Source organism: Gadus macrocephalus, chromosome 8 (genome assembly GCF_031168955.1).
Source record: "Gadus macrocephalus chromosome 8, ASM3116895v1".
NCBI lineage: Eukaryota > Metazoa > Chordata > Actinopteri > Gadiformes > Gadidae > Gadus > Gadus macrocephalus.
The window spans coordinates 13,174,234-13,202,143 of record NC_082389.1 but is presented as its reverse complement, the minus strand read 5'-3'; the positions used below and the strand labels follow the sequence as shown (position 1 = coordinate 13,202,143).

The following is a 27,910-nucleotide window of genomic DNA, read 5'->3' as shown; positions in this document are numbered from 1 at the left end:
ATTCACAACATAATTCACCTTATGAGTCCAACTCCATTGATGGACAACCAGCTAATGTTACCTTTGAGATTTTTATTATTTTAAATGCATATTCTTACATAATAATAATCATAATAATAATAATAAATTCAGCTTATATAGCGCTTTTCTAAAAATAGGTATCTAAAAAACTGAAATAGGTATAAAAGACTCGTTAAAAGGAGGGAAGGTAGAGAAGGGAAGGAGGTTATGTGTTGAAAGCGATCATGAAAAGGTGGGTTTTGAGGGCCTGTTTAAATGAAGGGAGTGTGTTAGATGTTACATGGGCGACAGTACACACTAAGAGACAGGAAACAGAAAACCGTGAAACACCACTGCAGTATTCTGGTCCAAACAGTGGAGGGAAAAGAGCAGAAGAATGTGGAGAGTAGAAATGAATAACATGATGACATGGTGACATGATGACATGATGACATGGTGACATGATGACATGATGACATGATGACATGGTGACATGATGACATGATGACATGATGACATGGTGACATGGTGACATGGTGACATGGTGACATGATGACATGATGACATGGTGACATGATGACATGATGACATGATGACATGGTGACCTCTTAAGGTTGTACGAGGTGGGTCTGCTGGTTCTGGGGGACAGCAGCGTCAGTCCAGGGCTGTGGTGGTGCTGGTTCTGGGGGACAACAGCGTCAGTCCAGGGCTGTGGTGGTGCTGGTTCTGGGCGTCCTGCTGGTCTTGTTGGTGTGGAGGAGCAGGAGAGCCAGGCCACAGCAGCAGAGCCCACTCTTCACCACCATCACTGTGTAGAGCACAGACGCCAGCCTGGCTCTGGACAGCACCTGGAGGGACTCTGGGACCCCACCAACACACAGCCCATACTGGTTTATACTGGTCCATATGCACCATAGAGGCCTATGCTGGTTTATACTGGTGCATATGCACTATAGAGGACCATACTGGTTTATACTGGTCCATATGCACTATAGAGGCCTATGCTGGTTTATACTGGGCCATATGCACCATAGAGGCCTATGATGGGTTATGCTGGTTTATATGCATCATAGTGGTCTATACTGGTGACGCTATACTGGTTAATATGCACTGTAATGGTTTTTACTGGCCTATAGTTATGTACCCACCATTGTTGTCTATACTAGTTTTTGCAGTTTAAAAAACTATTGTTTACGGGTTTAAACGCACCATAGAGGTCTACACTGGTTTATACGTGCCATACTGGTTTATACTGGTTTATAATGGCTTGTACACTGGTTGTAATGGTTTATAATAGTTTGTACTGGTTTACACTCCATGGTGTGTACATACTTTAATGTATTCTTGAGGAAATACCACACTGCTTATCCAGAAACCACTTGAGATTCCTACAGCAGTTCAGAGTGAGAGCAGCTGATCTTACGGTGTGTTTCATCTGAAGGACCTTCTCTGGGTCTCCCTGGACGCCGGGGGTCCGTAGTAACTGCCGTCGCTAAGGTAACATCTGTCTTTCCGGGGCCTTCTGAAGTCAAGGTAGTTTCAGTCAGAGGTGAAAGTCAGTGTTTGTGGGTTATTAATAGACTTCATGTCCCAGGTGATAGACAGTGGGGTTAGTGATAGACAACAAGCTGAACATGATGGGGTTGTAGTTCTTCATTACCTGGGAACTCCACCTCCTGCAGACCGCTCTCATGCTCAACTCTACAGATGTATGGATCCATGAGGGTTTCTCCCTGATCAATAACCAGGATGCTGGCAGCGTATGTCGGTCCTCTGAGCTCCAGCTGCTCCCCGTCCTTCCCCCCCCCTCCGCCCCCCCCTCTCCTCCTCCAGGACACCCGGACCTCCTCAGGGACCATGTCTCTGGCTACACACAGCAGGGAGCGCCGGCCCTTTAAATCAGCTCCCGTCGCTGGGTAGACGCTCACTTTGGGCCGCTCCACTGACCTGTCTGAGTTTAACAGAAGAACCAATCAAGAGACAGAACACAAGTCACATGGTGTCAAAACTGTGAGAATAATAGCAGAATTATTATATTACATATTACAAAATATGTTAAGTTATATACAATTCTGAAAACAATATGAAGTGAGGCAATCATTTCATAATTTGTGTTCAATTAGTACAATTATCATTATTATAATTACTATTATTAATATTATAATGATTTAAAAAATAATAATAATGATAATATCTAATCTTTGTAATTATTCCAAAAAAAACTACATCAGCGATCTAAAAAATAGAATAATATATATTAACATTTATAACTAAGTAATATATACAATATAGCTGAATGAAATATCAAGCCTAGATGAGATATGTAGATAAAAAAATATTTTTCAATTACTATTATTATTATTACAATATTATTTCTACTGTGTGAAATAATAGTTGTATTTAAGCAGGAAGATTATACATTCAAATAATAAAATAGAATATAAACTGAAAAGGAGGCTTTAATTAATGTTGGCCAACTGCTGACTAAATTAATGTTACAAAATGAATATTGGTGGTTTGAAAATTGCCAGAGCCGATTTTAATCCCCATCATGATAATTCATAATTTATTTATGAATATTAATCATTAATTACCTAATACACTGACATATCAGACCGACTCATAGTTTATTAATGGCATTAGCGATATTTTAAGCTTTACAGACATACATCTCCAGACAACACTGACTTCTCCAGCACAACTCAAACAGGTGAAACAACCAAGTGGAAATATTATTACACTCACATATTCTCTCCAACGTGACATGAAACACAAAGTCATAGAAACCATGAAAGAAGGTGTCTTACCTGTAACAACCAGGGTGGTGCCGCGTCCAAAGATATAGACGCCCACAGTGAAATATCCTGTATCATAAACCTCTGCTCACTGCCTGTGATGCTGTCAGCGCTGATCAATCACTTGCTGATCACATCGATCCCCTATAGATGATCTGCAACACTACAAGGGAGGCGTGGGGATGAATGTTCTTGTCCTGAGAGGAGGGCTTTGTAAGAGGCTGCAGAGTAAATCAGGAGAGTTGAAGTCACTACTGTCACTACTAGAAATGACACCAAGGTCTTCATACCTCTTCATCGAAGGCTTTGTAACCACTGAAGGCTCTTTCCTTCCCGCGGAAGGCTACAATGTAAGACCTTTCAGAGGTGCTTCATTACCACAGACTAGAGCTCAGTATTATACTAGATTGTTGTATTTTTAGCAAGGAGAGATCAAGGCTTGGATTGAAGCCTAAACTACAGACATTAAGGTCTAGGCTGTGATCTAACGGAGAGAACAGTGACTGATCCAGATCTTTCAGCTCATGTCTATTAGCATCAACATCATTCTGTAGATTGAACAGCCAATGAGAAATGACCTGTGAGGTCATGTGATCACCAGAGTTCTTGTAGGGGCAGGAAGGAGAACGTCTCACTGTGTGCGACCACTTGTCAAACAGGAACAGTAGTAGGTGGCAGAATGGGACGCTTTCACCTTCTGAAGCGACAACTCCCAGCTGTTCTCTTTGAGGACTGATGAGAAGTCATCTTCCTGAGGATGGTTGAATCCTTTTTGTACTTGACCCAAACTTTTTTCAAAAGAAAGAATCACGGCTAACGTTTCCCCCTCTTTCTTCTGGTACCAGTAGATAAGACCACACTGGTCAGTGTCTGTACATCTGAAGGAGACGTTTTCCCCTTCTCTCCTGGTCCACGACACCTGGTCCTGAGTCAGCTCTGCTGCCATGGCAACCACCGCTGTAGGGACAAGAGCACATGGATGAGCATCCGTGTTCTGGGATGGACGAAACCCAATGTGTGGTGAGTTGTGATTGGTGGGAAACTGTCACCTAAACACAGTGAGCTCCAGGCAGCCCTAGAGAGTAGAAGCATCTGGTCTGTAGGAGAAGCTGAGGAGAGGGGCTGCCACTGAGACCAGGGTGAACCAGGGTGGCCTCAAATAGGTCTTCAACGCCAGCCGACCGCCCCAAGGGGCCGACTTCGAGGGCTGCTTTTGAGTGACATGCCAGTTTAACCAATAGCATGGTGCCTGTGTGTCACGTGAATCAGAACGACATATCTGGTGGTTTCCTTCCCCAGCAGCAGTGGAGTTGGTGTGTGTGTGTGTGTGTGTGTGTGTGTGTGTGTGTGTGTGTGTGTGTGTGTGTGTGTGTGTGTGTGTGTGTGATTGTGTCTTTGCTCGGAGATCAGATGAGCTCAGGTTCTCTGTATTAGCGGAGACTTGCATCTGTTTCCTCCATCAGCTCCACCTCCACCGGCTGCAGACCACAAACATCTCAGAGCACCACATCCTGTTACCCAGCACTGATGACGAGCTGTCAATCAAAACAGCAGCATGGTCGTCTCCTTGACGACCGAGATATGGTGGAAAATGGAGAGACTCTGATCTGTGGTGAGAGAAGAGAAGGCCTGAACGCGTATATCAAATAAAACATTATTATAGAGTTCACATCCATTAATCAAAAAACGACTTCAGTTATATAGAAACTATTATGCACAATATGTTAGGACAACTTTACATTGAAATGTTTGTTGAGACAAAAGAATTCCAGAACACAACTTCAAACGTCTAGCCTAAATAAGAATATAGACATTAAATCAAAAATACAATATATGAAAGTAAATAAATAATTGCACAAATCCGATCCGACAACCACTACGACAAAGGCAAGGGTAATAGCCAACCCGGTATCACGCGATTGCGTGCTCCTGCGCACGAACGTTAATCTATTGAAGCGTGTTCCAGAGCACGATAGTCCGACTTTTTGCGTGTTACACAGAACGAAATGTAAACCAATGCATTCTGAATGGGAGTGTTCTAAGACAATTAACGTGCTCCACAAAACGGTACGAGAGAGAGAGAAAGAGAGAGAGGGAGGGACAGAGAGAGAGAGAGAGCGACAGAGAGGCTTCAGAAAGGGTGTGCGCAGATAGTACAGTGCACCCTAGTTATGTTTATGCCAAAACCACAAATGCTATATGTATATATATATATATATATATTGCCTAATTATACATATTGCCTATATATATGTATAGGCTATATATATAATTAGGCTATAATTATATTATTTAGCGTGTAATGAGACAATCTATAGCCAAATTGTCGAAGATGCCCGAGAATCTTCGGGGATATCAGCATGGGAAATCGGCGAATCAGACCCATGAACCTATAAAGAAAGACGTCATCTCAAGCGGGAGAGAACGTTTGCGGTGCTGGTTTGTGTCACGTAAGTACAGGGCTCTCATGTCTCATGCATTCGGCGTGAGACACACGCAATTCAACCTATGCACACGCTCGAACCTGTGCCGTGTTCCAATACCCGTACTGTCCGTACTTACTAGCCAAAATTTGAGTAAGATCCGGCGAAAATAAGTAAACTTCAAGGACCCGGATGCCGTACTCAAAACGGGCTAATCCTGAAGTGTGGATCGAAGGACACTCCCCGTACTCAACGGCAGTCATCTTAGCTACGTAGCGGAAGAGGCGGAGCCAGGCTGAGCCAAAGTCGGCGCATTTTCCACATAGCCTGCATTAATAGTCATTTTGCAGTTTTTATAGTTTTTATAGCTGCTAGGCGTAAAGAGTTCACCGTTCAAAGCGGGATGTTTATTGCGGGGGAGTAGCCACGGCGGCAGTCGTGATCGTAATTTCGGTTAGTGCACCACGGAGTACTCGATTTGGAACAGCACTCACATCTGAAAAAATAACGTAGTAGATAGTGCGGATAGTATACTTCCTTTAAGTATACTCATGGAAGTACGGGTATGGTCTCACGAAAATACGTGACACTGTCACGTTATTTAATCCATTGAAACGTGATCAGGGACACGTAGGCCTATTTTCTAAATTTTGTATTTCAATTGGAAGTAGGCTATTTGTCGTGTCACTAAGCATGACTTCCAAACTAAGGTTCTGTCCGGGAGCGTTCTCCCTAATGCCCCTTATGGAGCTCCGTACAGATCATTCATTGTTGAAAATTGTCTGTGATGATAACTAACAAATGACAGCTTTTGGCCACCCGTTTCTACTTTCACCTTTGATACTGAGAAATTGTGACAATACACGGATAGGCCTATATTAAATGCAGGTACACTGCTCTGTAGGCAAACCGCGAAGGAAAAAAGGGTAGCTGCTTCATCTGTTCTTTTTAGAATTGTATGTCTTGATGTTTATTTTATCTAGCCATCTATTCTCTTGTTTTTGGCTATGTGAATGAACGTCCGCGTCGATGCCTCGATCGCAAGTCCAGTGTCGCGAGCGGACATTGCCATGACATCTAGAAATCATACCGTATTTAATGGGTTGTAGTGAGTGTAACATAATTCACCTACAGTATGTTGTTATGTGTTGTTCTTTTAATTGTGTTCGGCATGTCGTTTACTGTCTTGGTGGTTCAGGGATCGATGTCCCTTTTAAGGATTACGAGCGTCTCATGACGTCAGAGCCCATGCGGGATTTGTTTACCTTCAGCACGTTTTGATTTCCTGTTTCTCTCTTACTATATAAACGAGTCACACAACTGTGTGCTCAACGTGCGAAATTGTGCCTCTCACTTATGGCAATTTCCACAGGGTTATCATTAATATTGATGCGTAGGGGTTGTTTCTAACTCGTGAATAATATTGTTTAGACCACGGTCTGGGGGAATACTCTGATTCTGATTGGCTGCAGTGCGTGCATTAACTCCTGATATAGCCCTACAGACACCTGCTAAGTAGTTCCAGTCAGTGTTTAGATTCTCTGCCTGAGCCCGAGCCCGACGCGGGCCGGGTCGGGCCGATATTTCCCTCACTATACTCGGGACGGGCCTTTGATCGAGCGTTTTTATTTTTATTTTACCATTGGTTTATTGGCCTAATCTGAGGAGAAATCTATGCCATAAACAGAAATATTATAGGTCTTTATTACACGGGTCTTCTCAATGCCGTGGAACGCTCCGTTCACATGCATGGGTAGTAGTCCGGTGACTTGTCTACCCCAGCGTCTACCGTTGCTAAGCGACGTCACCGTCTTTGCGGACAAATTATTTCTCTGCTGATCAACACTACAAATGGCCAAAAGACTTGTATCCCCCCCCCCCCCCCCCTTAAATAAATACTATGGCAGAATTATTATTATTATTATTATTCTCATTCAACTTGAACATGTGTTTTTACAGTAGAGTGGTGGAGGGATGACGTATGTTGGCCAACCCGGAAGTGAGCGTCGCCCTGGATTCCCTTGACAAAAAGCCAACGGGTTTTGCCATTGGATTTTGGATTATTATAAATTGAAACGATTTATTAAATAAATATTTGTGAGATGTCATTACTCATTTGTGAGATGAGTTTGCTTCCTATTTATGTCGAGTATACACCCCTACTCAGGGCCGGCCCTGACCAATTTGGCGCCCTAGGCAAGATTTTTGCTGGCGCCCCCTACCCCGTTGGATCGCACAGTAAATTTGACTACCAATGTTCATAAACTCAGAGAAGCTAAAAAGCTTTGTCTTTGAGACTCTTTGATTTTAGATAGAAAATTAAACACACGAAATGTATTACAAACCAAGTAACAAGCAATGAATCACTCATACAATAAGTATGCACAAAATACTGCAAAGAAATGCATGATGTTTACTAAAGGCATTCATAAGCAAAATAATAGAGTTCAGATTCAAATTATTGTAAATACAATTAAATGTAGTATGGTTTATCTAATTTGGTTCTAACCAGAGATTAAACAAGCACTCAACTCAAAAAATACAAAATTAGGGCTGTGCAGAGGTAGACGGGACAGCAGCACCTGATGCTGTGTCACTGGGGGTGGTACTGAAATATTTTAAAAGTGCATCTGAAGGGAGAAGAGAAGTATATGTGACGACTGCATGTTACATTTTAATAAAAAAACAGATGCTTGGTGTGCTATACATTAGACTAATATAGACTAATGAAAATGTGATGAGATTCATTCAACTTTATTGTCATTGCAATGCAATTCAGTCTAACCACAGTGCAAAAAACAGTAAAGTGCAGTGAAATGAATGTATATATAGCCTATGAATGATATGTGAAAGCTAAGGTGTGAAATATTAATCCATTTATATTAATACACTTTAACTGCACACTCTTGACCCTGCCCCCCTCACAGATACAGGTACAGAGCAACGAGCCAGGCAGGCACCCAGAAAAAAGGCTTCTCCATTATTTAATAGCCTTTGCTATGACTTTATGTTGCTGTGGGCTTAAATAATATTTCGAAATAATAGTAGTAATGGCACTGAAAAAAAAAAGTAGTATTATATATATATATATATATATATATATATATATATATATATATATATAATATATATATATATATTTTTTTTTTTTTTCTCCCCCCGTTTTCGGCGCCCCCCCGCGGATGACGGCGCCCCAAGCATTTGCCTATACTGCCTATGCCTAGGGCCGGCTCTGCCCCTACTGTCCACAAGCATCCCCCCAATATGGATTTGGAGAATTGTTGCCACGTCCCAGTGGTGGAGGTATCATATATATGAAAGAGGGCATTCAATTATACTATAATGATCAATTAGGAGGCCGAACATGGGTGGATTACTGCACGGGCACACCGGGCACATGCCCAGGGGCCCAAGGGCTCAGGGGGGCCCTTGGGCCCCCCTGAGCCGCCCCACAAGTTACTAACAGTGGGGCCCAGGGCCCCACTGTTAGTAACTGAAGTAAACTGAGCCGCCCCACAAGTTACTAACAGTGGGGCCCAAGAATTTCATAAATTATATATATTTTTCTTCCTGTTTTGGTTCAATAAAGATGCATTTATTTGTATAACTATTGTGAGGTTGCCTTTCCTGTGCTACAAATCCTGCTGAGTTGCAGGTATAGGCCAATGACTTATTATCGCCAATAAGTGTGTGTGTGTATTCTGGGTGTGTGTGTTTATGTTGGGGGGGGGGGGGGGGGGCTGCAGAGTCCACGTGCCCAGGGGCCCGATATGTCATAATCCGTCTATGAGGCCGAAGCCCCAAAGGAAGTGATGCAATAGGTGACAGGGTCAACATTTGAGAACCCCTTTTATCAAAGGGGGCCTCAAAGGACTCCTACGCTTCAACAGCGGCTGCAGCAGAAGTGTTGAGACGAAAGATGATATCAAGACATTTATAGAATATTCCCATTCACATGATTCTTCGCATGACCTGCAGGTTGGAGAGACTGAAATAACCCCCAAAATGAGTAATAATGTAAAAGCAGCCAAGTCCCACAAATTGCTTGAACTATATTTCATTCCATTGTTTCGTTGATATACATTATTGAAAAGTTTCAAGCATATGGATTTAATGCAATATCCACAAACAGTTCAAAATGGTACCATGAAATGTCTTGTTTATTGTATTAACCAGTTCATTTCTTTTGTGAAAGTCACCAAAAGTCAAAAAAAGTTAAACGCAAGGTCACAGGCTAACAGTGGAGCTGTGTTGGGAACAAGCAGCCAAGAGCTTCCATGGAAACTTTCTACCCATGTTAAATAGATTTAGGTGGCAGTTCCTTTTCTGCCCATTCTTTTTTAAACTTGTGGAAGCACTTCAGTACTGGGAGACACCATTTCTAACGGCAATGAAGCTAGATTCTAAAAATATCAAAAGATGCCCAAAGCAAATACCTTTAACCCATAGTTGTGTTTTATCAAATTAAAAAAATTCTGAGTTTCATTGACCACAAATTGAGCAGAAATATTTTGCATACAAATCTTTAAATAGTTTAACCACATTAAGAAAAATACATTTGTTAATTTTTTTTATTAGTGAAGCCACAAGTTTTGCACATTATCCAAACAGAATACCTGAAATGTTGATATTTCAGCCCTTTCGGGTTAAAACAAGAGAAAAGGACAACCTAACAAGAGTGAAAAGTTTGGGTTAGGTGACCTATAGTTCAAAGATGTCCCTGGTCAGGTAGACTAAATAAAAGTGTATTCCCAATTGCTCCAGGACATTCGTGTAATTTACTTGTGAGCTCTCCCTCAAACCTAGAGACATCAGTGTTGAACCACCAACTGAAAGAGGGTATTTGCCATTAGTATGAGTGACAACATTTCATGGCTATTAATTTAGTTCATTATATTTAGCCGATTTGAATAGACTTTTCTAGCAGGTGAGGCTGTCAAACTAAATATGGAGAAACTACAAAAAGTAAATTTGCAGCATGACCAAATTATACAAAAAGTATAGGAACTGTTCTATATGGTGCTCTCAGATATGTTTTAGAAGTCTCTTTTGATAGGCAGTGAATAATTGTCTTTGTCACCCTGTCATGCCATCAAATCTGTTGGGCAAAGTACCGCTACTGATTAATCCAGTAGACTCACCAGTCAAGTCCCCCTAGTTAGAAAATGAAAGAAACCCAGTTAGTCACGTTAATTATTCTGTTGTTACAAATGAAAACTAATACTTTCCACATATTGCGATCCAAGTTACTGGCTGTAGTCTTGGATTTTATAGTTCTATATGAATAGATTCAATTTACTAAACTATTAATCATGCTTCAGAAGAATTAACCTTTCTTGGATGGCAGATCTACCACAAGCCTCCATTGCCACAACCTCCAGATGGCTTACGACCTACGGCAACTCCTCGACTACTGCAAGCCAACAAATTGGCTCTTGCACACCAGACACGCATTTTGCTTTATTTTAGGTTTTCAAGCATCTTAAAATACCCAAATCATCGCTCCAATACACAAGTCAGCTAATGGCCTACAAGGAAATGCTGAAGCTATTGTTAGTGATGGCGATAGAAATGGACAAGCTTGCGTGTACAAATATGCAACTAGAATTGCAAGATTCACGGCCCAGTTGCATAAGTGGTCACAACCGTTGGATTGTAAGCAAGGGTAAAAAAAAAAAAAAAACTTCCCACAAACTAGTCAACATGGTCAATTGAAAGCCTGTACAAAACGACCCTGGAATAGTCAAATGCAGCTTTACTGCGGATGAATTAAGCCAAATTGCATAAACATCCAATGGTAAACAGTATACAAATGCAATCAAGGTTGCACTCACACTAGGCCATCTGGCCACGGTAGGCTCTTGTACATACGCCATCACGTCACTGGCATCCAAACAATTCTGCCAAACATTAACCAACTAGTGAAAAATGGAAAAAAACTTTAGCACACACCCAGTGACTAATCACCTTGTCCAGGGGTGTTCCAACGTGGTTTACCAGTGGACTTAAAGTAAGCCACACATTTGACAGAGACAGCACGGAATGACGTTAAACTAAGCTAATCTACAGGTTACTAGTGCTAGTGCAATTACATGAGCATTTTGCACAATATTTGTACTCCAATGCTACGTAAAGCAGGCTTCTTCAGAAACCCGTAGCCTGCTACATTGAAGGGCAACTGTAACAAATCCTGACCAAGACCGAAAGATGGCTCTGGAAGCCACTACGGCCCACGCAGCAGATTACTGCGTGGATCGTGGTGGCTTCCAGATCAACCCTTCGGTGGACCATTCATACACATGTGTTCCGAGGATGTTTTGAAGACACTGGAGTCCCATGGCACTAGATTCCTTTGAAGACTAAGTTGGTATGGGGGGGCCCAAAGGGGGCCCCCCCATAGATCTTGTCAGTCATCTAACACCTGTTAAGAAAAACACACACACATCACAAGATACAAATCAGCAAAGCTAGGTTAACAAACAGCGGCAACATGCATGTCAAGGTGCAAAGAGCAGGGATACTGATGGCTTGTGTCTGAGGAGACAGCCCAAAAACGTCAACAATTAATAAAGGAAAATAACTTTTACTCACTGCGGTGGTCTGTTTCGAAGTGCCATGTTGGTAGCAATATTTGTCTGGGCTGTTCAGTCAAATGCCCACAAAAACAAACACGCAACAACGCATACTTTCAGTTTGTATAAAGTGACAATAGTGATCTGCAATCTAGATCGAAAACTTTCAACCCTCACTAAACTCAACCTCGATTGACACAGGCCGATGCGAAAAGTAAACCAAACCCATTGTGTCCACCTTTAATAAAGGGGTGCGTGACAGGTGATCTCAATTAAGAGCTAATCAGAACGAACACACTGATCGGCCATGAGTGAGACGTTCAAAACGAGGAGGAGGATTTAACGGAATTGTTACCATTCAAATTCAAATTTCTTTATTATTGGATAGGGTATGATATCAATGATTTGGGCTTTGAGTAGGCCTATATTTCTTAAATATATTTCTTAAATTTTTTTCACCCCTTCGCCTTTTGAATATGAAATCTATAATCTCATCCTCTCTATAATTTGCCCAACACATATTTTATTGTTCAAATAAAATCCCATCCTTAGTTTGCCATTCATATTGAATCTTTACTGTCTTTCATTGTACAACACAATCATCTAATAATTATTCATAACGCTCTTCCATCTCCTTGGCTGCATTAAGACGAGGCTCGGGTCAGAGCAAAGATCGGGATCCACACATGATAAGGGATAAAGTTATTTATTAGAATAAAGTAAGTATCATGAAATCTGTAAAGGGATTAGTGTAGCGTATGGAAGATTAGAAAATGTGCGATTATATGGTTTGGACAGAAATCGACTTGTGGATCGACCTTTGCTTGCTCTTAGCGATGGCGGTACCAGACGTCCAGCTGAGGTAGTTGAGCGGAGGGATCGAGCTGGGGTGTGCGGCTTTATTCGATTCATATGATAATTATTAATAAAAGATGCATCACAAAAGGTATTATTCATTTGAAACTGCATTCTACATTTAATAATTTAAAGAATGTAATATGTGGTACAAATACTTTCACTGGTCTTTACATTTTTCCATATTAAACCAAATTAAGTGAGCAGGCAACAGACTTGACAGGCTCAACAGACAAAGAACAAAGCTATGAGCAAGCCGAGACCAAAACGCTATTCATCTTTCAATGTATTTAGGTACGCATGAGTAGCCTACATTTGGTCCGCCTATCTGTAAGAGGTAAGCATTTGTTTAATTATTAGATTGATGCTAAAATATTATTTCTCAGAAAACACATTTTATGTTACTGTTACGACCCACCCCGTTGGTGTCCAGGGGGAAGGGGGGGGGGGGGGGGCAACAATGAATATAATACCGGGTGTTTAAAGAACAGAAGATCGAGCAGGGTTTCAACCAACATGCCATTTATTACATAACTGAGTCCTAAATCAACACAGAAAGAACCAATAACAATATCCCTCCACTGAGGGAGCAACAAACACTATCCCTCCACTGAGGGAGCAACAAACAACACTATCCCTCCACTGAGGGAGCAACAAAAAACACTAACCCTCCGCTGAGGGAGCAACAAACAACACTAACCCTCCGCTGAGGGAGCAACAAACACTAACCCTCCACTGAGGGAGCAATGCCACGACGAAGAGCCCACGTAGCTCCGACTCGCGACCGACAGCGACCCCACTCTGTTCGCCTGTCTGGCCCACTGGCCACGTCTGCTCTCCTCCCTGCAGCTTTATACCAATCCACGTGATTGCTGAGGGGCTGCAGGTGTGTCTGATCAGTCCGATGGGGAGGGTGGTACCTGGAACAGCACACCAAACAGCAGGGGTAAAACACACACACTTAACAGTTACGTTTTTAGCATCATTATTCTTTAATTAATTAGCCTAAAACCAGTGTCTATTACTGTTTTGATATTATTTGAAACGCTTTTTCACCTTTAATTGTAGGCTACTATTACAAATAGGCTATAGCCTATTGATATGCCTCTTAACCTATTTTAACCGCCAGCGCCTCGATCTCTTTCCTAAAAAACCAACTCTGCGACTCATCCCCCTATCAAATTCCTTCTCATAATAACAGCTGCTAATCGGGTTATATGATCCAATTACGATTCTTTTTTTCTGGCGATCCGTTATCCACAAATGCATTCCTTCGCTTGCTCTTGAATAGGCTATAGTTTGTGCTGCAGTGCAATTTCATTGAAACTTTGCGCAATGTACAAAACCATTTTTATTATTTTAATGTTAAAAGCACTGTCTTCATTGAAACTTATTTTGGTCATGTTTCCAAACAGAGCGCTCACACCGGCGCCGCCATAGAGACACGCTTTAACTTCCAGCATTGCTCAAAACCCCGCTCCATGCCTCGTATGGCTTTACGTCAAAGCTCTGCCGATAGGGTCGGAAGACTCGGAATCGGACCGAGAGTGGATCCCAGCCTGTCTTCCTCCACACAGCACTAACGTGAAATTGCAGTTTGCCTTTCTGAGTCGTTGTTCCAATAAAAATAAGTGTTCTAACTATTAACCAATTAGTTTTACAAATGAAATGTGTGCTTCGCAACAACCATATTGTAACAGGTTACAGGGAGAAACCTAGATAGGTCTAAGAAAAGATAACCTCGCGTCCACATGATAAATGGCCGCAGTCTTGAGCCCACTGGGGCCATCTGGACAACACGAACTTGATTCACTTTTTTCTTTCTTGAATATCGTCTTATGTTGTATTTATTGTAATGTTTTTATTGTCTATATACGTGTATGTTAATGATGTTTAGAACTTCATCACCTGTTCTTATGAAACGTCACCACCTGTCTTGAACTGACCTGTGAGGGGACAAATTGCATAGGCCTATTTGGAATGATTGTTTACAATTCTTCAGCATGATTTTTACGATTTTTAAAATCAATAAATACTCTAATTATTAATTGAACATTCTTCATGGTCATCTCTGTTGTGCATCACTCGTGTTTCAAAAGTTGTTTTTTTTGAAGATCTACCACATGCGTTTGCCTTATCAGGTTTTAAACTGCTTAAAGGCACCCAGTGCAACTTTCGAGGCTTAAAAATAAACATTCAATTTCTAGTCTTTTTTACACGTAGTAAGTTTCAATAACTCCATACCATTACATACCGACATTCAAGCAGCAAAGATGAGACGTCGTTGTGTGGTGAGAACTGATAGAAAATCGATAACAACAACAATGCCGCCATTTTTTTTTTTTGTTGTAACCTACAATAAATAAAGCAGGCTTCCAGTCAATGGAAAAATGGCTTCTCCCCACCGGCGATTGTTGTTTACGATTTTCTATCAGTTCTCACCACACAACGACGTCTCATCTTTGCTCCTTGAATGTCGATATGTAATGGTATGGAGTTATTGAAACTTACTGCGTGTAAAAAATACTAGAAATTGAATGTTTATTTTTCATTGAATGTTTACATAAAGTTGCACTGGGTGCCTTTAACTTACCTGAACTCAGAACCTTCTTCAGAACTACATTCAACTCATTCAGAGCATTTGGTTCGTTCTACACAGCAGGGATTCCCCATGAAGCATCGTGATGGCTTACTGTACACAGCAAGAGAAGGCCAAGATATATGAGGCAAACATGGTGTTTCAGTCAGAGTTTATTTTTAACAGACATTGAAACATCATCGTCATTCAAAGAACTCAACAATAACTTCAAAAACAATTTTTAAAAATAACAATATTTGGTGTACAATGAACAGAAATTATGCATTTGACAAAATATTTATGAAAACCACAGCGATAGCCTATAGCCTACTCTCAGTAGTTTATGCCCACACGATAGTATGTCAGTGGTTGAGGTGCTTTAGGCCTACGTCATGCTACAACTAGCACACGAGAAGGCCCTAACTTTAACAGGATGGTCAAGCCAACGTAACTGTACATGTGAAAAGATAAACCCTACATTCAGTCATCCATACTGTATAGACGCTGGTCCCAATCAGATAATCAGATGTTTCCCCAATAATGCTCATGGGGAAACAATGCTGAGCAGAACAAACCAAATGCGCACGGATTGGGAAATCCGTGCGCACTGTTTCAGAATCCGATTGAACGGTTTACAAAACGGATTTAAACAAAAATGTAGGCCTACACAATTACTATGTGAGTGACCCCAGAGGGGCTCCGTAGCCTATATATCTGTTCATATAAACCAAATATTGTTATGTTGAAACATTGTTTTTCTTCTATTTTGTTGAGTAGGCTACTTTGAATGATGATATTTGAATGTTTGTTCAAAATTATAATAATAATAATAATAAAGCATGTTTGGCTTCATCTTAAATATATCATATCTAGCCTAGGCATACTCATGCATTAAGCCTGTGTCACAAAGCCCAGCCGTCAAAACGCTTCATGGGGAACTTCTGCTGCGTAGAACGAAACAGATTCATGCGCACGGATTGGGAATCCGAGGGAACGGTGTGACCCGAGGGGCTCCGTAGATTTATAACTATCCATGTATAAACCTAATTAATCAGCATATTTGAATCTGCATGCGGCTCTCCCATGGGAGAGCCCGTGGGACCTATGAGATCGAAAAATATGAATGGGTTTCAATGGAGGGAAAGCAATTCTTTCCTGGTCCCAGTCTTTATATGTCCTGGATTTCACATAGGCCTATGTTGTTTGTGGATTTAAATGATAATTTTTCATGTCAAGAGTTTGACCGTTTGTGCAATTGTTCAGTTAAAGGCTGTAGAGAAAACGAAAGAAATAGGCCTACACTTCTCGTATCTAACGTCACGCTCCCTGCGATTGGCGTGGGCAAGACCGACAATCTCTCCAAAAACATAATCCGGGCCATATAAATGCTGGGACCAGAAGATAATTAGGCTACTTTCTCTCAATTGAAACCCATTCAAATTTTTCGATCTCATAGGTCCCATGGGCTCTACCAGATGGGGCGGACTTCGCCACTCTATTGATGGTTGACATAGGCCTACACAAGTCGATTTAAACTAACCACATAAGGCTAAAAGCTAGTCATAGTGACTGTCAGCAATAAACTACCAATTCACAAAACATTCAACAAAAATCGATATAATATATTATTCAAAGTTTTAAAAGAACATTTCGTTAGAGCAAACTTAACCGACTGATGGCGTCTCGATATCAGCTGTAGGATGGACCGCCCTCTGGTGGACAGAGCACCCATCGGCGGGGCCAATATATAGCCTACAATAGGCGAGTTTCAGATCGTCTGCATTGGACCGCATTTATCAACGAAACGTGAGAAGATCAGGCGGAACTCGTTATAATCACATCAAGTTCAGGTGAACCCCTCGTCAACAAGGAGGAAGCCATTCCAAGTGGCGCTTGCGTTCTTCGTAGTCCAATTCGACGCAATGGATGTCCCCTTATTGATGCAGGCTGAGGAGCAAAGGTGCTGAATTTTCTGAAACCGAGGGATTTTGGTCGCCAATTGTAGTTTCATATTAAACAATCTCCAGCCCCATATTCAAAATAAAAAATACATGATGGGTGTTGAAGTGAAAATTCACAAAAGCGTCTCTTTTTAATATGCATTTGGCAGAGGGCACCAGGCACGCCTCTCTGAAAGGAGTAATGTCATTTCTCACGTGGGAAATTCCACGTGGTAATTCCAACCAACCAGGGCAACGTTTTGATATGTTGAGGGGAGTGTCTTATGTCCGCAATTATTCGAGAGCAAACTGAGAGCAAATGCCCAGAAAAGCAGGCGGAAGTTGTTTTCCTGAAACTACTGCGAGTTTTGAAAGCCAGGGGCCTCTACGAATAGTCAAATCTCCTAACATTTATGCCTCCTTTCCTTGAGGAAAACGTAATCGGGTCAAGGAGAGGTGAAAGGTGCTTCCTTTCGAACATAGGAAAAGACAGCACTGTTTAAAATGAATTCGACCAGAGAATGTCTAATATGAGACGGGCTCTGATTCGACTCCACTCTTCCTATCCGACGTCATTGCGCGACGGCGGGTAATGCGGACCTCTAGCGTCTCTAGTGTGAAACTACAATTTTCCGAAGATTGACTAAAACAAGCGCTCTTTGGTCCATGCGTTCTTGTCGTATTGATTTCTATCAGGTAATCGCCAACAGTGAGAATCAATTAGGTCGGACTTGGCCTGAGCCTTTAAATGGTCTGTCTGTTCAGTAGAATTCACAATCACGTTTAAGACTGCTGACCTGTCAAGTGATTATAATTTTTAATCACTGGATAAACTATCCAAATAGAAGCCCATGGGATGATTTCATCCACAAAACATCTTCATATAATATATAATCATATAACAAAGTAGCCAGAAAGGAATGAGGAAAGAGAATTCAACAGTGAAAAATTTAAAACTTTATTTGGCATACATAAATCAAAAACGGGCAAAACAGATTCATAAAAAAACACTATTAAAATACAATACTTAAGGTAACATTAAAAGCTTACGGATAGAAATTGTACTTTAATAGCCGTAACTGTTGGCTTTTTGGTTGTATCCAACAGTCAATAATTCCAGTGACAATGAACAAGAATACATAATCTTTCTTCATTCGGTCAGTCCCGGTTTACACATTAGTTAAGAGAAAAATCAAATGAAATTGTACCAATTTCGACCATGTTATGCCCTTTCCTTATTTTTCATCACCTTCCTCTTCCTTTAAAAAAAATATTTTAGATTTATCTGATTTGATAGCATCAAGTCCACAAGGGCAAGGCATCCCATTCCAACAAATAAAAACAGTTGCTAGGAGAATAGGAGAGAATCACATAATGATTCACGTGTCCGTTGGTCCCACCCTATAGGCATGTTTTACTTTGAAATCTGTCACATTACAGAAGCTCTATAATGAAGCACTCAAAAGTTTTCCGTCTTCAAGTCCAGTATACAACCAGAACCTGGGTCAATATTCAACAAACTATTCAACATGACTCCAAATACACTGGCCAATTTTTCTTTTCGTAAATATGGTGGGTGGTGCCTTACTTCTTCAAACCTCATGAAGTGTTTTTCGACTCCAGGGTAATTGGTTATCAAAGAGGTAGTCAAGAGAAACCGAAGTTACTAAAACAAAACGACAAATGGCCCCAGAGCTGTACACCCCTTCCTGATAGAGAAACCGATTCCCATCGGTGTAAAAAAAGATGCGCATATGATTTTAGCTATTAAAGCGAAATTTTGCAAACTGGCAAAAACTTCCCCTTGACTGTACTCCCCATGCCTGACGAGAATACAGCCCTACCCCCATTTCCTAGTTAAAGTTAAAGACGGAGCCTGTTGGTTGGTAGTTGAGTTCCAAGCCTAAACCCGTTGTTGGCAAGGAATTGTATTGATTACAATTTTAGAGGAACAATTGGCGGAAAGGGATAATAGTAATGAAAAAAGGGTAAGAATATAAAAGGCGTCCACATGTTTACTATAAAATGGAATGTAAAAATCATGACCGTGAGCTCGGCTTGTGGCCGCAACATTTTCTGTTCGGTCCACTATGGCCCTGCAGTTTGATGATGTCATACCTTTTTGGATGTAGCTCAAGAAACAAACAGTCATACGACTGGGTTGAAAAGTACCATGCAACCAAAGGCAAATTGTTTCGGCATTGATGGGATTGGCAAATTCATTTTTTTAGTAGTCAGAGCGGGCCGAGAAAGACAGAAAAATTCCTAACCGACAAATCTAATATTTTACATCATATTTAGCACAGCAATGTAGGCTCCCAAACGTTGTCATGCAAGGATTTAGCAGGTTAGCTAGCTAGCTAGCCGGCCAGCTAGCTATGTCTGAGCAGCGTTCAGTCAAAATAAGCAGAGGGATTGTCAAACCGCAAGCAAACGGGATGCAGAGAGTTGCGATATTACGAGTACTACTACAAACAAAATACTCTCACCATCCCGATCCTGTGAAATGCATTGGAACATTAAAAAAACGAAATAAAAACAAAGAAATATTTTAAGAAGGGCTGGGCGATAATCAATGCTATCGTTTATCGTCTTTCAATGGGATGATGACATCACAGGATTTAACATATGTGTGTATTTGCTTTGTATCATAACACAAATATAATAATACGAGTAATAACACTAAATTACTAGAGTTATGGAATGAGGCCATCAGGTTCATCATACTGAACTTTGAGACATGGAAATGTATCCATTTCAAAGTTCAGCAAAAATATTACGATACAAAAGTCTTCTTCACCGCCCAGCCCGACCGTAGATATGATGAAAAGAAAGCTCCTGAAATGAGGAGTCTTCAGAGACTCTTCTTGGGTCGCTTCGTCAATTAACCTGCAGCATGTTTCTGATCTGCTTCGAGGTCGTGTCATCGTTGAGATGTTTGGTGGTATATCTGGGGAGGAAAAGGGCAGTTAGGATAAACCACACCGTGTTCCCCCAAGCGTGGGGGTAAGCTCCCTCCGTTTCTCCTCGTCCACATTACAACCACCATCGTATGTTATTCTCTACTAACGGGACCCCGCTGGGATTTATCCCGCATCTACTAGAGATTTATTACCTTCAGCTATAAAAAGGTATTGGTTATTTTATCGACTCATCAGCTGAAATTGTAATGTTCTTTTGGGGTGCTTTCTTACATATTGATTTGCGTGTTCAAGGAAACTGGTAGATAGTTCTACTGGAGTGGCAGGTTTGGATTTGTAGCGCATTGACATGGTACTGTTAAAAGGCAGTAGTTTACCCTTATTGAAAGATAACGCACACTTTTAACCTCATTGACCAATTATGATAAAGTATTCAGGAATGCCGCATTATAATCATAAATAACATATTTGGGTCAAAGATAAACAATGAAATTGGATCCAAGATTCTGTTTCAACATTTGAGACAAACTGCAGTGACATCGTCAACAGGACAAAGGATCGGTTGGCATTGAACAATTCATAGACAAGGTTGCAGGTGGGGGTGTGGCCAGTGGGGGTGTGGCCGGTGGGGGTGTGGCCGGTGGGGGTGTGGCCGGTGGGGGTGTGGCCGGTGGGGGTGTGGCCGGTGGGGTTGTGGCAGGTGAGGGTGTGGCCAGTGAAGGTGTGGCCGGAGGGGGAGTGGCAGGTGAGGGTGTGGCAGGTGAGGGTGTTGCCGGTGGGGGTGAGGGTGTTGCCGGTGGGGGTGGGGTTGTGGCAGGTGGGGGTGTGGCCGGTGGGGGTGTGGCAGGTGAAGGTGTAGCAGACAAAGGTATACAGGTGAAGTAGGTCCTGACCTGAGGGCGTTAAGGAGGCCCTCTACACTGCTTGGAGGCTGCTCCTTCAGGACTCTGATGCAGCCCTTCATCTGGAAAACAAACCTACGGTCATATCATCTGGACGATAAATTCATATTCATGTCTGCATTGAGCAGACATGAATTGTTTCACTTGTTTCACTTCCTCCACCTTGAAGTGAAACAAAGACAAAAGGAAATCCTTCCAGACATTAGCCTGGTTCCACAAACGGGGAACAACCGACATTCTCTTAAAATCGGTAAACACTTCAAGATAACAACAATATTGACTTGACTACACATAATGCATCAGTTGTAAATTACCAAAGATACAAGTCTTGCAGATCAGTATTGTTAATGTTTTAAAGTAATGAACATTTTTTAAAAAAAATCTATAATTTATTGGAATGCAAAACCTCGTTCATCGCTGGCTGCATTTTTGGGGGGTAAAGAAGTAAGACAAGAGCCGAAAGCAGAAGTATCTGGGGGTGCACGTACGTCTATCCCGGAGGTCTTCACGAAGGCTCCAGCAGGGTGGACGTAGTCGTACAGGATGATCACTCCGACCATGACGCGCAGACAGAACAGTATCGTCTCGTCACTCGCAAAGCGACTACGGTACTCCCTGGATACGCCCAAGCAGTGACACACACACACACACACACACACACACACACACACACACACACACACACAAAATACTTGTAAATCTATGAAGTAATTCCATAGTTTATCTTGACTGCAGGTCTGTAAAGTTAGACAACCCTAGCCCAAAACCTGTAAAGTAAGCCTTCATTCTCTCTTCCCCTACAGACGGAGGCAGGACTCACGGCGTCTCCAGCATGACTTTGCACACGCAGGCCATCGTACTCAGACAGTCCGTGGTGTTCTCGATCGGCACTTCCGGATTCTGCATAACCAACCAATCAAAAACAGCCTCATGAGCCTTCTTTGCAATGTTTCGTTACAAAAAGTATGTTGACTTCCTCATAGCAGAGTCGGGCGGCCTCTACTTACATCCGAGACAAACTTTGTTGTGCCGTCGCTCAGGGTCTTCAGCATGGGCGTGGCGTTGGCGTAGAACAGAGACATTCGATTGGCCAGCTCGTTGTTGACCTCATTCCCCTCATCCGCCTGCTGTATCAAAGCGTTTATTTATAGAGACCAACAGGCATCCAGATTCCACCGAACAAGAGGTTATATGTTTGTGCAAAAAGGGCAATACAAAATGCTGAACAAGGGACACACAACAAGACCAGATTGACCACTATAAATGACAACAAAAAAATAAAAATAGAATGCGTTTGTCCATCAATAGTGTGTAGACTTTGGGCGCGTGCGTCTGCGTGCGTTGGCTCACCGACAGGTTGTTGATCCTCATGCGGCTGATGGTCCTCCTGTAGTAGCTGAAGTCGTTCTGGATCGCCGGGTTGGTCATCTGGAGGAGAGCATGCAACGTGAGCAGGGGGACAGGAGGGGGATCAGGGCCGGAGCTGAGCAGCCGGGTACACGTGCCGGCCGCGGAGCTGAGAGTCGGCTGGTGTGTGAGTGTGCGTGCATGTAGAGGTGAGGAGCAGGTAGAGGAGAGGAAGACGAGGAAGAGGAGCAGCAGAGGAGGATGATGAGGATGAAGAGGAGAAGGATGATGAGGAGATGGGGAAGTGAAGAGGATGAGGAGGAGGAAGAACAGAGGAGGATGATGTGAGGGTGAAGAGGGGAAGGATGATGAGGAGATGGGGAAGAGAAGCGGAGAGGATGAAGACGAGGAAGAGGAGCAGCAGAGGAGGACGATGTGAGGATAAACAGGAGAGAGGAAGACCTTGAGTTCGTCGAAGCGCAGTGTGAAGTGGAGGATCTGGGCGAACTGCCGGGCCAGGGCCTGCTCCTGCTCCAGGTGCTGCGTGGGGGAGCTGCCCGACCGGGTGAGCGCCACCAGGAGGGACCGCAGGGAACACTCTGACACACACACACACACACACGGGAAACATCGCTTTAGCCCCCCAGAACACCCAGAAGCAACCTCACAGCTAAGGCCACATCCACATGGATTTCTCTCTGGTCAAAGTCTTCTTGGACAGGCATCTACTCTAATACTGTAAACGAAAGCAGCGGTTTCCCCTGGCGGTCGTTTTTTGCCGTGTCAGTCAATCCTGCGGAGGAGGATTGGGGGTGGGGGAACTCACCGAGCTTCAGGGAGAACTGGTAGAACTTCTTCAGTTTGCCCACCAGGGGTACCACCGCCGCCCAGGCCTGCTCCTGCACTCGCTCCTCCCCCGGCCGCTGGATGGCCTACACACACACACACACACACACACACACACACACACACACACACACACACACACACACACACACACACACACACACACACACACACACACACACACACACACACACACACACACACACACACACACACTCTTTAGGTCCCCGGGCCTGACGGCGTCAGACGGACCCTGGTAACGCTCGTGATGCTCCGAGTTCTAGCCCCTGTCTGACCTGTCTGATCTCCTCCCCTGCCCCGCTGTAGGCCTGCAGCTCCGTCAGCACCACCAGCGCCTCCGTCAGCACCTCGTTCACCTCCTCCCAAACCTGCCGCTCCGCAGGGGAGGGCTGCGCATCTGGAGGAGCACCAGGGTTTAAAGACATGGTCAACCTAGAGCTGGGCTACATAGAACTGCTCTGCACAGATCAGGTCTACATAGAACCGCTCTACACAGATCAGGTCTACATAGAACCGCTCTACACAGATCAGGTCTAAATAGAGCCGGTTTGCATAGAGCCGGTCTACATAGAGTCAGTGATACAAATATAAATATAATATAAGATCGTCAACACAGAGCTGGCCTATATAGAACAGGAATCAGTAGATCAGCACCATTTTGGTTCACAAACATTGTAGATCTATTGTTTTAGATGGAGCTCAACCAAGCGGTGGTGGGGTGTGTGTGTTTGTGTGCATGTGCAAGCCCATTTCTGTGCGTACATATGTATGGCGTGTAGGAGTCAATGTCTGCATGAGTGTGTCTTACTCTCAAAGTCCAGGAAGAAGTTTCCACCATTGTTGTCGATGTCTCGGCTCAGCACCTTAATCAGGTTCCCCATGCTGCACACACACACACACACACACACACACACACACACACACACACACACACACACACACACACACACACACACACACACACACACACACACACACACACACACACACACACACACACACACACACACACACACACACACACACACACACACACACACTTTACTATACTGGTACATCCCACAACATAAAGCATTATTATAGTATGTCTCCTCCCAATATCAACCCATTCTCATAAATGACTAATGCTACCCCCTGCTGGGTGGAGAATGAATTGCAGGATGACTGGATCCCTTAATTACCGAGGACACTACAGTGACTGATCGACTGGGCCAACTGGGAGGCAGATTTATCCTTACAAATAACAGGATGCATTTAAAGACAATAGAAAAGAGAAATATTGATGGCAATATTGGGGCCTCCTTCAAGTACTGATTGTTTCCCAGAGTCAGTTCCAATACGAGAAGCATCTCAATATTATTGACTGACACGTTTAATTTGACAATAAAATTACTACCCTGTAATAATCTTTCTAGTAAATACAAATCTTGCCTTTTTTTTTTTATCTAGGACATTTTATCTTCTAGTATATCATGCCCTTAATAAGTATCGGTACTTGTCAATGCCTAGTCTGACTGTGTTGTTCTGTGCATCTACAATGAAAGACTTCAACTAAGAAAAATAATAATAATTGGCGTGAATTCACAGCCAAATATGGACACATCTTAATCCTACATCCTTCACAACATTACACCCGAGGGGCGCCCTGGTCCCTTCAGTGACGCAGTAAGGGACGAGGCGCGGGCAGCGGCTTCAGCAGGGCAGCATCCAGTCCCTCCCAGCAGCTCACTCCTACTGAGAACGAGCTGCCTGCGGCTCACCCCACAACAGGTAGTGAAACCGACACTGTCTACAGGGAAACGACCCACCATGACTGTGGCGGGAGCAGCTTTAGACCACAGCACAGTTTGGTCAACACGGCAGGAGTCCACCGCTAGACTAACACCATGGTCTTTCAACGCAATCTCTGAGAGTTAATAACCTGTCTGATGGAACACACCGACAAGCCTCCAGAGGGCGATAGCACTCAAGAAATTCCAAGCGCTGACATGAACAAGATTTGACATGTTCAGTAAAGACACACACCCGAGATTCAGATGTCCATCAGACACCGTTCAACACCACCAGTATGGTCAATAAAAAGTCCCATAACTGAAAAATGATATCCGATTTGTGTTGATTGTCATGTTATTCACACACACACACACACACACACACACACACACACACACACACACACACACACACACACACACACACACACACACACACACACACACACACACACACACACACACACACACACACACACACACACACACAATGTTTGTGAATGTCTAAAGACATCCTCATATCATAACAGTAAACATAATTGAAGGTGTTGGCATAAACACCCACTGAAGCAGTCACAAGAAAACCAACCATGGCAGGACGACCCAGCACACAGGAAGTGGTAAGCACTTCCTGTAGCATCGAGTCGAGTGGATTCCAAATTTAAACCACAATGAATCAAACATATCGTTACATTGTTTTGGGCTGCATTATTACCTTACAACACATGGAAAAACTCAAAACAATGCTTTTTTATTTTCCTCCTTAAGGTGAGAACGAAACCAAAATAATCATATTCCGAAATCTTCATCTACATAGTTTGCTGTGCATGGGCCACAATGGACCCCCAGATGCATGTCATCACCGGGTGAGACCACCAGACACTGGAGGTCTATCCAATGCACGACACCTGGTCAGAACAGGATTCACCACTCAAATCCAAACAAGAACCCAGAGAGGTCTGGTGCTCATCATCATACAGGCTCACGGTCTAGATGGGGACAGGAGGCTGTGGTGGTTTAGGGGCGTTCAAACCCCAATGTCCACAGAAGACCCATAGGCATCCTGGAGAACCATGCCCTATCCCCAACCTGCGCCATAACAATCTAGCCACTAGTCGCTTTGGATAAAAGCAGTTGCTATGATCTGAAGCAACAATAAATGGCTAGTGTTGCTTGGTGTAAACAATATTGAATTTCCTCCGTTAAAAAAACGAACAGAAAATCCAAACCGATCAAGAGGCGAGTGAACAGAAGACTTAAGCATCAACAACGGACCGCGGCACCTGAGCCCTGGCAGCGGGTTCGAGAGAGAGGGGAACCCATATTCTGACCCCTGATAGTGAACAACATGGTGGTTTGTCGCTTTCTGTGTTCACAGTACTGCGTGAATCTGGTCTCCATGGAGAAGCTGTAGGACAGACATGCAAACCAAAAAAAACTAAAAGAAACGAGCATTTGAATGTCCGTCTGTTGAGGTTAACAGCCTGAGGGAACTTTGACACAGTACCTGTGTGGGTGAGGGAGATGGGTGGAGTAGTGACTTGCAGGTAGACTGGGGCTGCTCTGACATATCTATGTATCCAACTCCAACAACATACAAGGTCTTTAATTCCATAAAATGTCAAGAGATTCAGATGTCCATCACATGTCGTTCAGCACCACGACCAGTATGGTCGTTAAAGTACCATACATGATATCTGATTTGTGTTGCCAAAATATGAGTTTGCTATTAATCACACACACACACACACACACACACACACACACACACACACACACACACACACACACACACACACACACACACACACACGCACACACGCACTTCTGTTTTTCAGAGTTAAACAAGTGGCCATGTCATCCTTAACACAAAACCTTCCTCCACTTTTTGCATTTTAGCTACTGAACAAACCCTGCAATGAATTGACGCCCAGGAGGCCAGACTCTGTGATTATGTGTACGCATGCGTACGGGCACATAATTACAAGCCTGTCGTTCTCCAGTCAAACTTCAGCCCCAATGCGGGGTTTTTTAAATGAGGAAGTGTCAAATTTGTTTATGAAAGTTGGGCCTATATGCGCTAAGAGGAAGCGTACAAAGGCGGCAGGCGTTCGGCCACTTTCCTCCTACTTCGTGGTTCGGTTATTAGTTCGGTTCAAGTGGACACAAGTTGTCCAAGAGCGCTTTACTGTTTGGGTAAATGTCCATCCAGTAACATAAAGTACATGAATGCTTACCCTTCGCTTTCCAACCATAAACGCAAACTCGTTTCTTGGTCAAATCCGTACGAAGTGAAAACGGAGAGAATGAGCGATGGTCTCCCGCGGTACCTGAAGGCAGCCAGCCCACCTGCACGGCCCCCCACTTACCTGCATCAGTCGGAGTTCCGTTAAAGTTTACCCCCTAAACCAAACCACCCAAACGAAAACTGTGCACCGAAAAGATGGGATGAGTGATTGCTCACCTTTAATAGATTCACAAAATCCTTTTGGATCAACGTCGTAAGTCTCCGTTATCACCAGTCAACCAGGTGTGTCGTACCGTTGGTTCTATACATGTTGGTTCAACCCGGAAAATACAGAAACGCGTCAAGCCAAAACATATCTGCAATATGTATCCTGGCTTCCGGCACGCAGATATCTATTATCTTCACAATAAAGGCCCTTGTCTTTAAACTTTATTAAGGTTTTAGGTATGGTCTATCTTTTTTAGGACAGTTAAATCAATAGTAAGACAATTACATATTAGACAATATTGTGGTAATTGTAGGTAAATACACATTTATTTTCTTAGGCCTTATACGTTGTCGACCTGCCCACTGCAGCATGCAGGCTTTTTTGGTTAAAACATGTAAGGCGTTTACAATATCTATAGTGTGAATGAATGTATAACCATGAAAAATGGTTGGTATGGATTTGCTTAATGACATAGCACGTAA

The 27,910-nt window shown here is 42.9% G+C and overlaps 2 protein-coding genes and 1 long non-coding RNA gene across 4 annotated transcripts; 1 reads left to right on the top strand and 2 right to left on the bottom strand.

Annotated features, from left to right (window-relative positions):
- Positions 1 to 144: 144 nt before the first annotated feature.
- LOC132462479 (M1-specific T cell receptor beta chain-like) lies at positions 145 to 12,129 on the bottom strand. Its single transcript, XM_060058033.1, has 6 exons — positions 11,810 to 12,129; positions 4,314 to 4,402; positions 3,429 to 3,752; positions 1,661 to 1,951; positions 1,424 to 1,522; positions 145 to 859 (listed from the first exon to the last, which is right to left on the bottom strand). The coding sequence occupies exons 1-6, from the start codon at positions 11,833 to 11,835 to the stop codon at positions 699 to 701; spliced, it is 990 nt and encodes a 329-aa protein (XP_059914016.1). The 5' UTR covers positions 11,836 to 12,129; the 3' UTR covers positions 145 to 698.
- A 5,968-nt stretch (positions 12,130 to 18,097) lies between these two features.
- Positions 18,098 to 27,588, bottom strand: fam49ba (family with sequence similarity 49 member Ba). 2 transcript variants are annotated; one of them, XM_060059156.1, is made up of 11 exons: positions 27,437 to 27,588; positions 24,009 to 24,082; positions 23,476 to 23,597; positions 23,160 to 23,265; positions 22,796 to 22,932; positions 22,337 to 22,414; positions 21,994 to 22,113; positions 21,807 to 21,886; positions 21,475 to 21,601; positions 20,978 to 21,048; positions 18,098 to 20,113 (listed from the first exon to the last, which is right to left on the bottom strand). In XM_060059156.1, exons 2-11 carry the CDS (start codon positions 24,079 to 24,081, stop codon positions 20,044 to 20,046), a joined length of 984 nt encoding a protein of 327 aa, XP_059915139.1. In that variant the 5' UTR covers position 24,082; positions 27,437 to 27,588; the 3' UTR covers positions 18,098 to 20,043. The 2 variants fall into 2 exon arrangements, with proteins under 2 accessions (XP_059915139.1, XP_059915140.1); XM_060059157.1 differs by having other exon boundaries at positions 21,994 to 22,110.
- Positions 23,576 to 24,225, top strand: LOC132463194 (uncharacterized). The gene is made up of 2 exons (XR_009526983.1): positions 23,576 to 23,701; positions 23,732 to 24,225. It is a non-coding gene; the product is annotated as an uncharacterized LOC132463194 (long non-coding RNA).
- Positions 27,589 to 27,910: the final 322 nt, after the last annotated feature.

What these genes read in the sequence shown, in the direction of transcription:
- LOC132462479 (XM_060058033.1), bottom strand. Translation starts at nt 11,835, where the DNA reads ATGGCACTTCGAAACAGACCACCGCA. An exon ending in CTTCGAAACAGACCACCGCA is followed by an intron (nt 4,403 to 11,809) that starts GTGAGTAAAAGT and finishes CTCTCACCACAG; the next exon opens with ATCAGAGTCTCTCCATTTTC. An exon ending in GCAGGAGGTGGAGTTCCCAG is followed by an intron (nt 1,523 to 1,660) that starts GTAATGAAGAAC and finishes CCTTGACTTCAG; the next exon opens with AAGGCCCCGGAAAGACAGAT.
- fam49ba (XM_060059156.1), bottom strand. Translation starts at nt 24,081, where the DNA reads ATGGGGAACCTGATTAAGGTGCTGAGCCGAGACATCGACAACAATGGT. An exon ending in CCAGTTCTCCCTGAAGCTCG is followed by an intron (nt 22,933 to 23,159) that starts GTGAGTTCCCCC and finishes TGTGTGTGTCAG; the next exon opens with AGTGTTCCCTGCGGTCCCTC. An exon ending in GGCCTCCTTAACGCCCTCAG is followed by an intron (nt 20,114 to 20,977) that starts GTCAGGACCTAC and finishes TTTCCTCCCCAG; the next exon opens with ATATACCACCAAACATCTCA.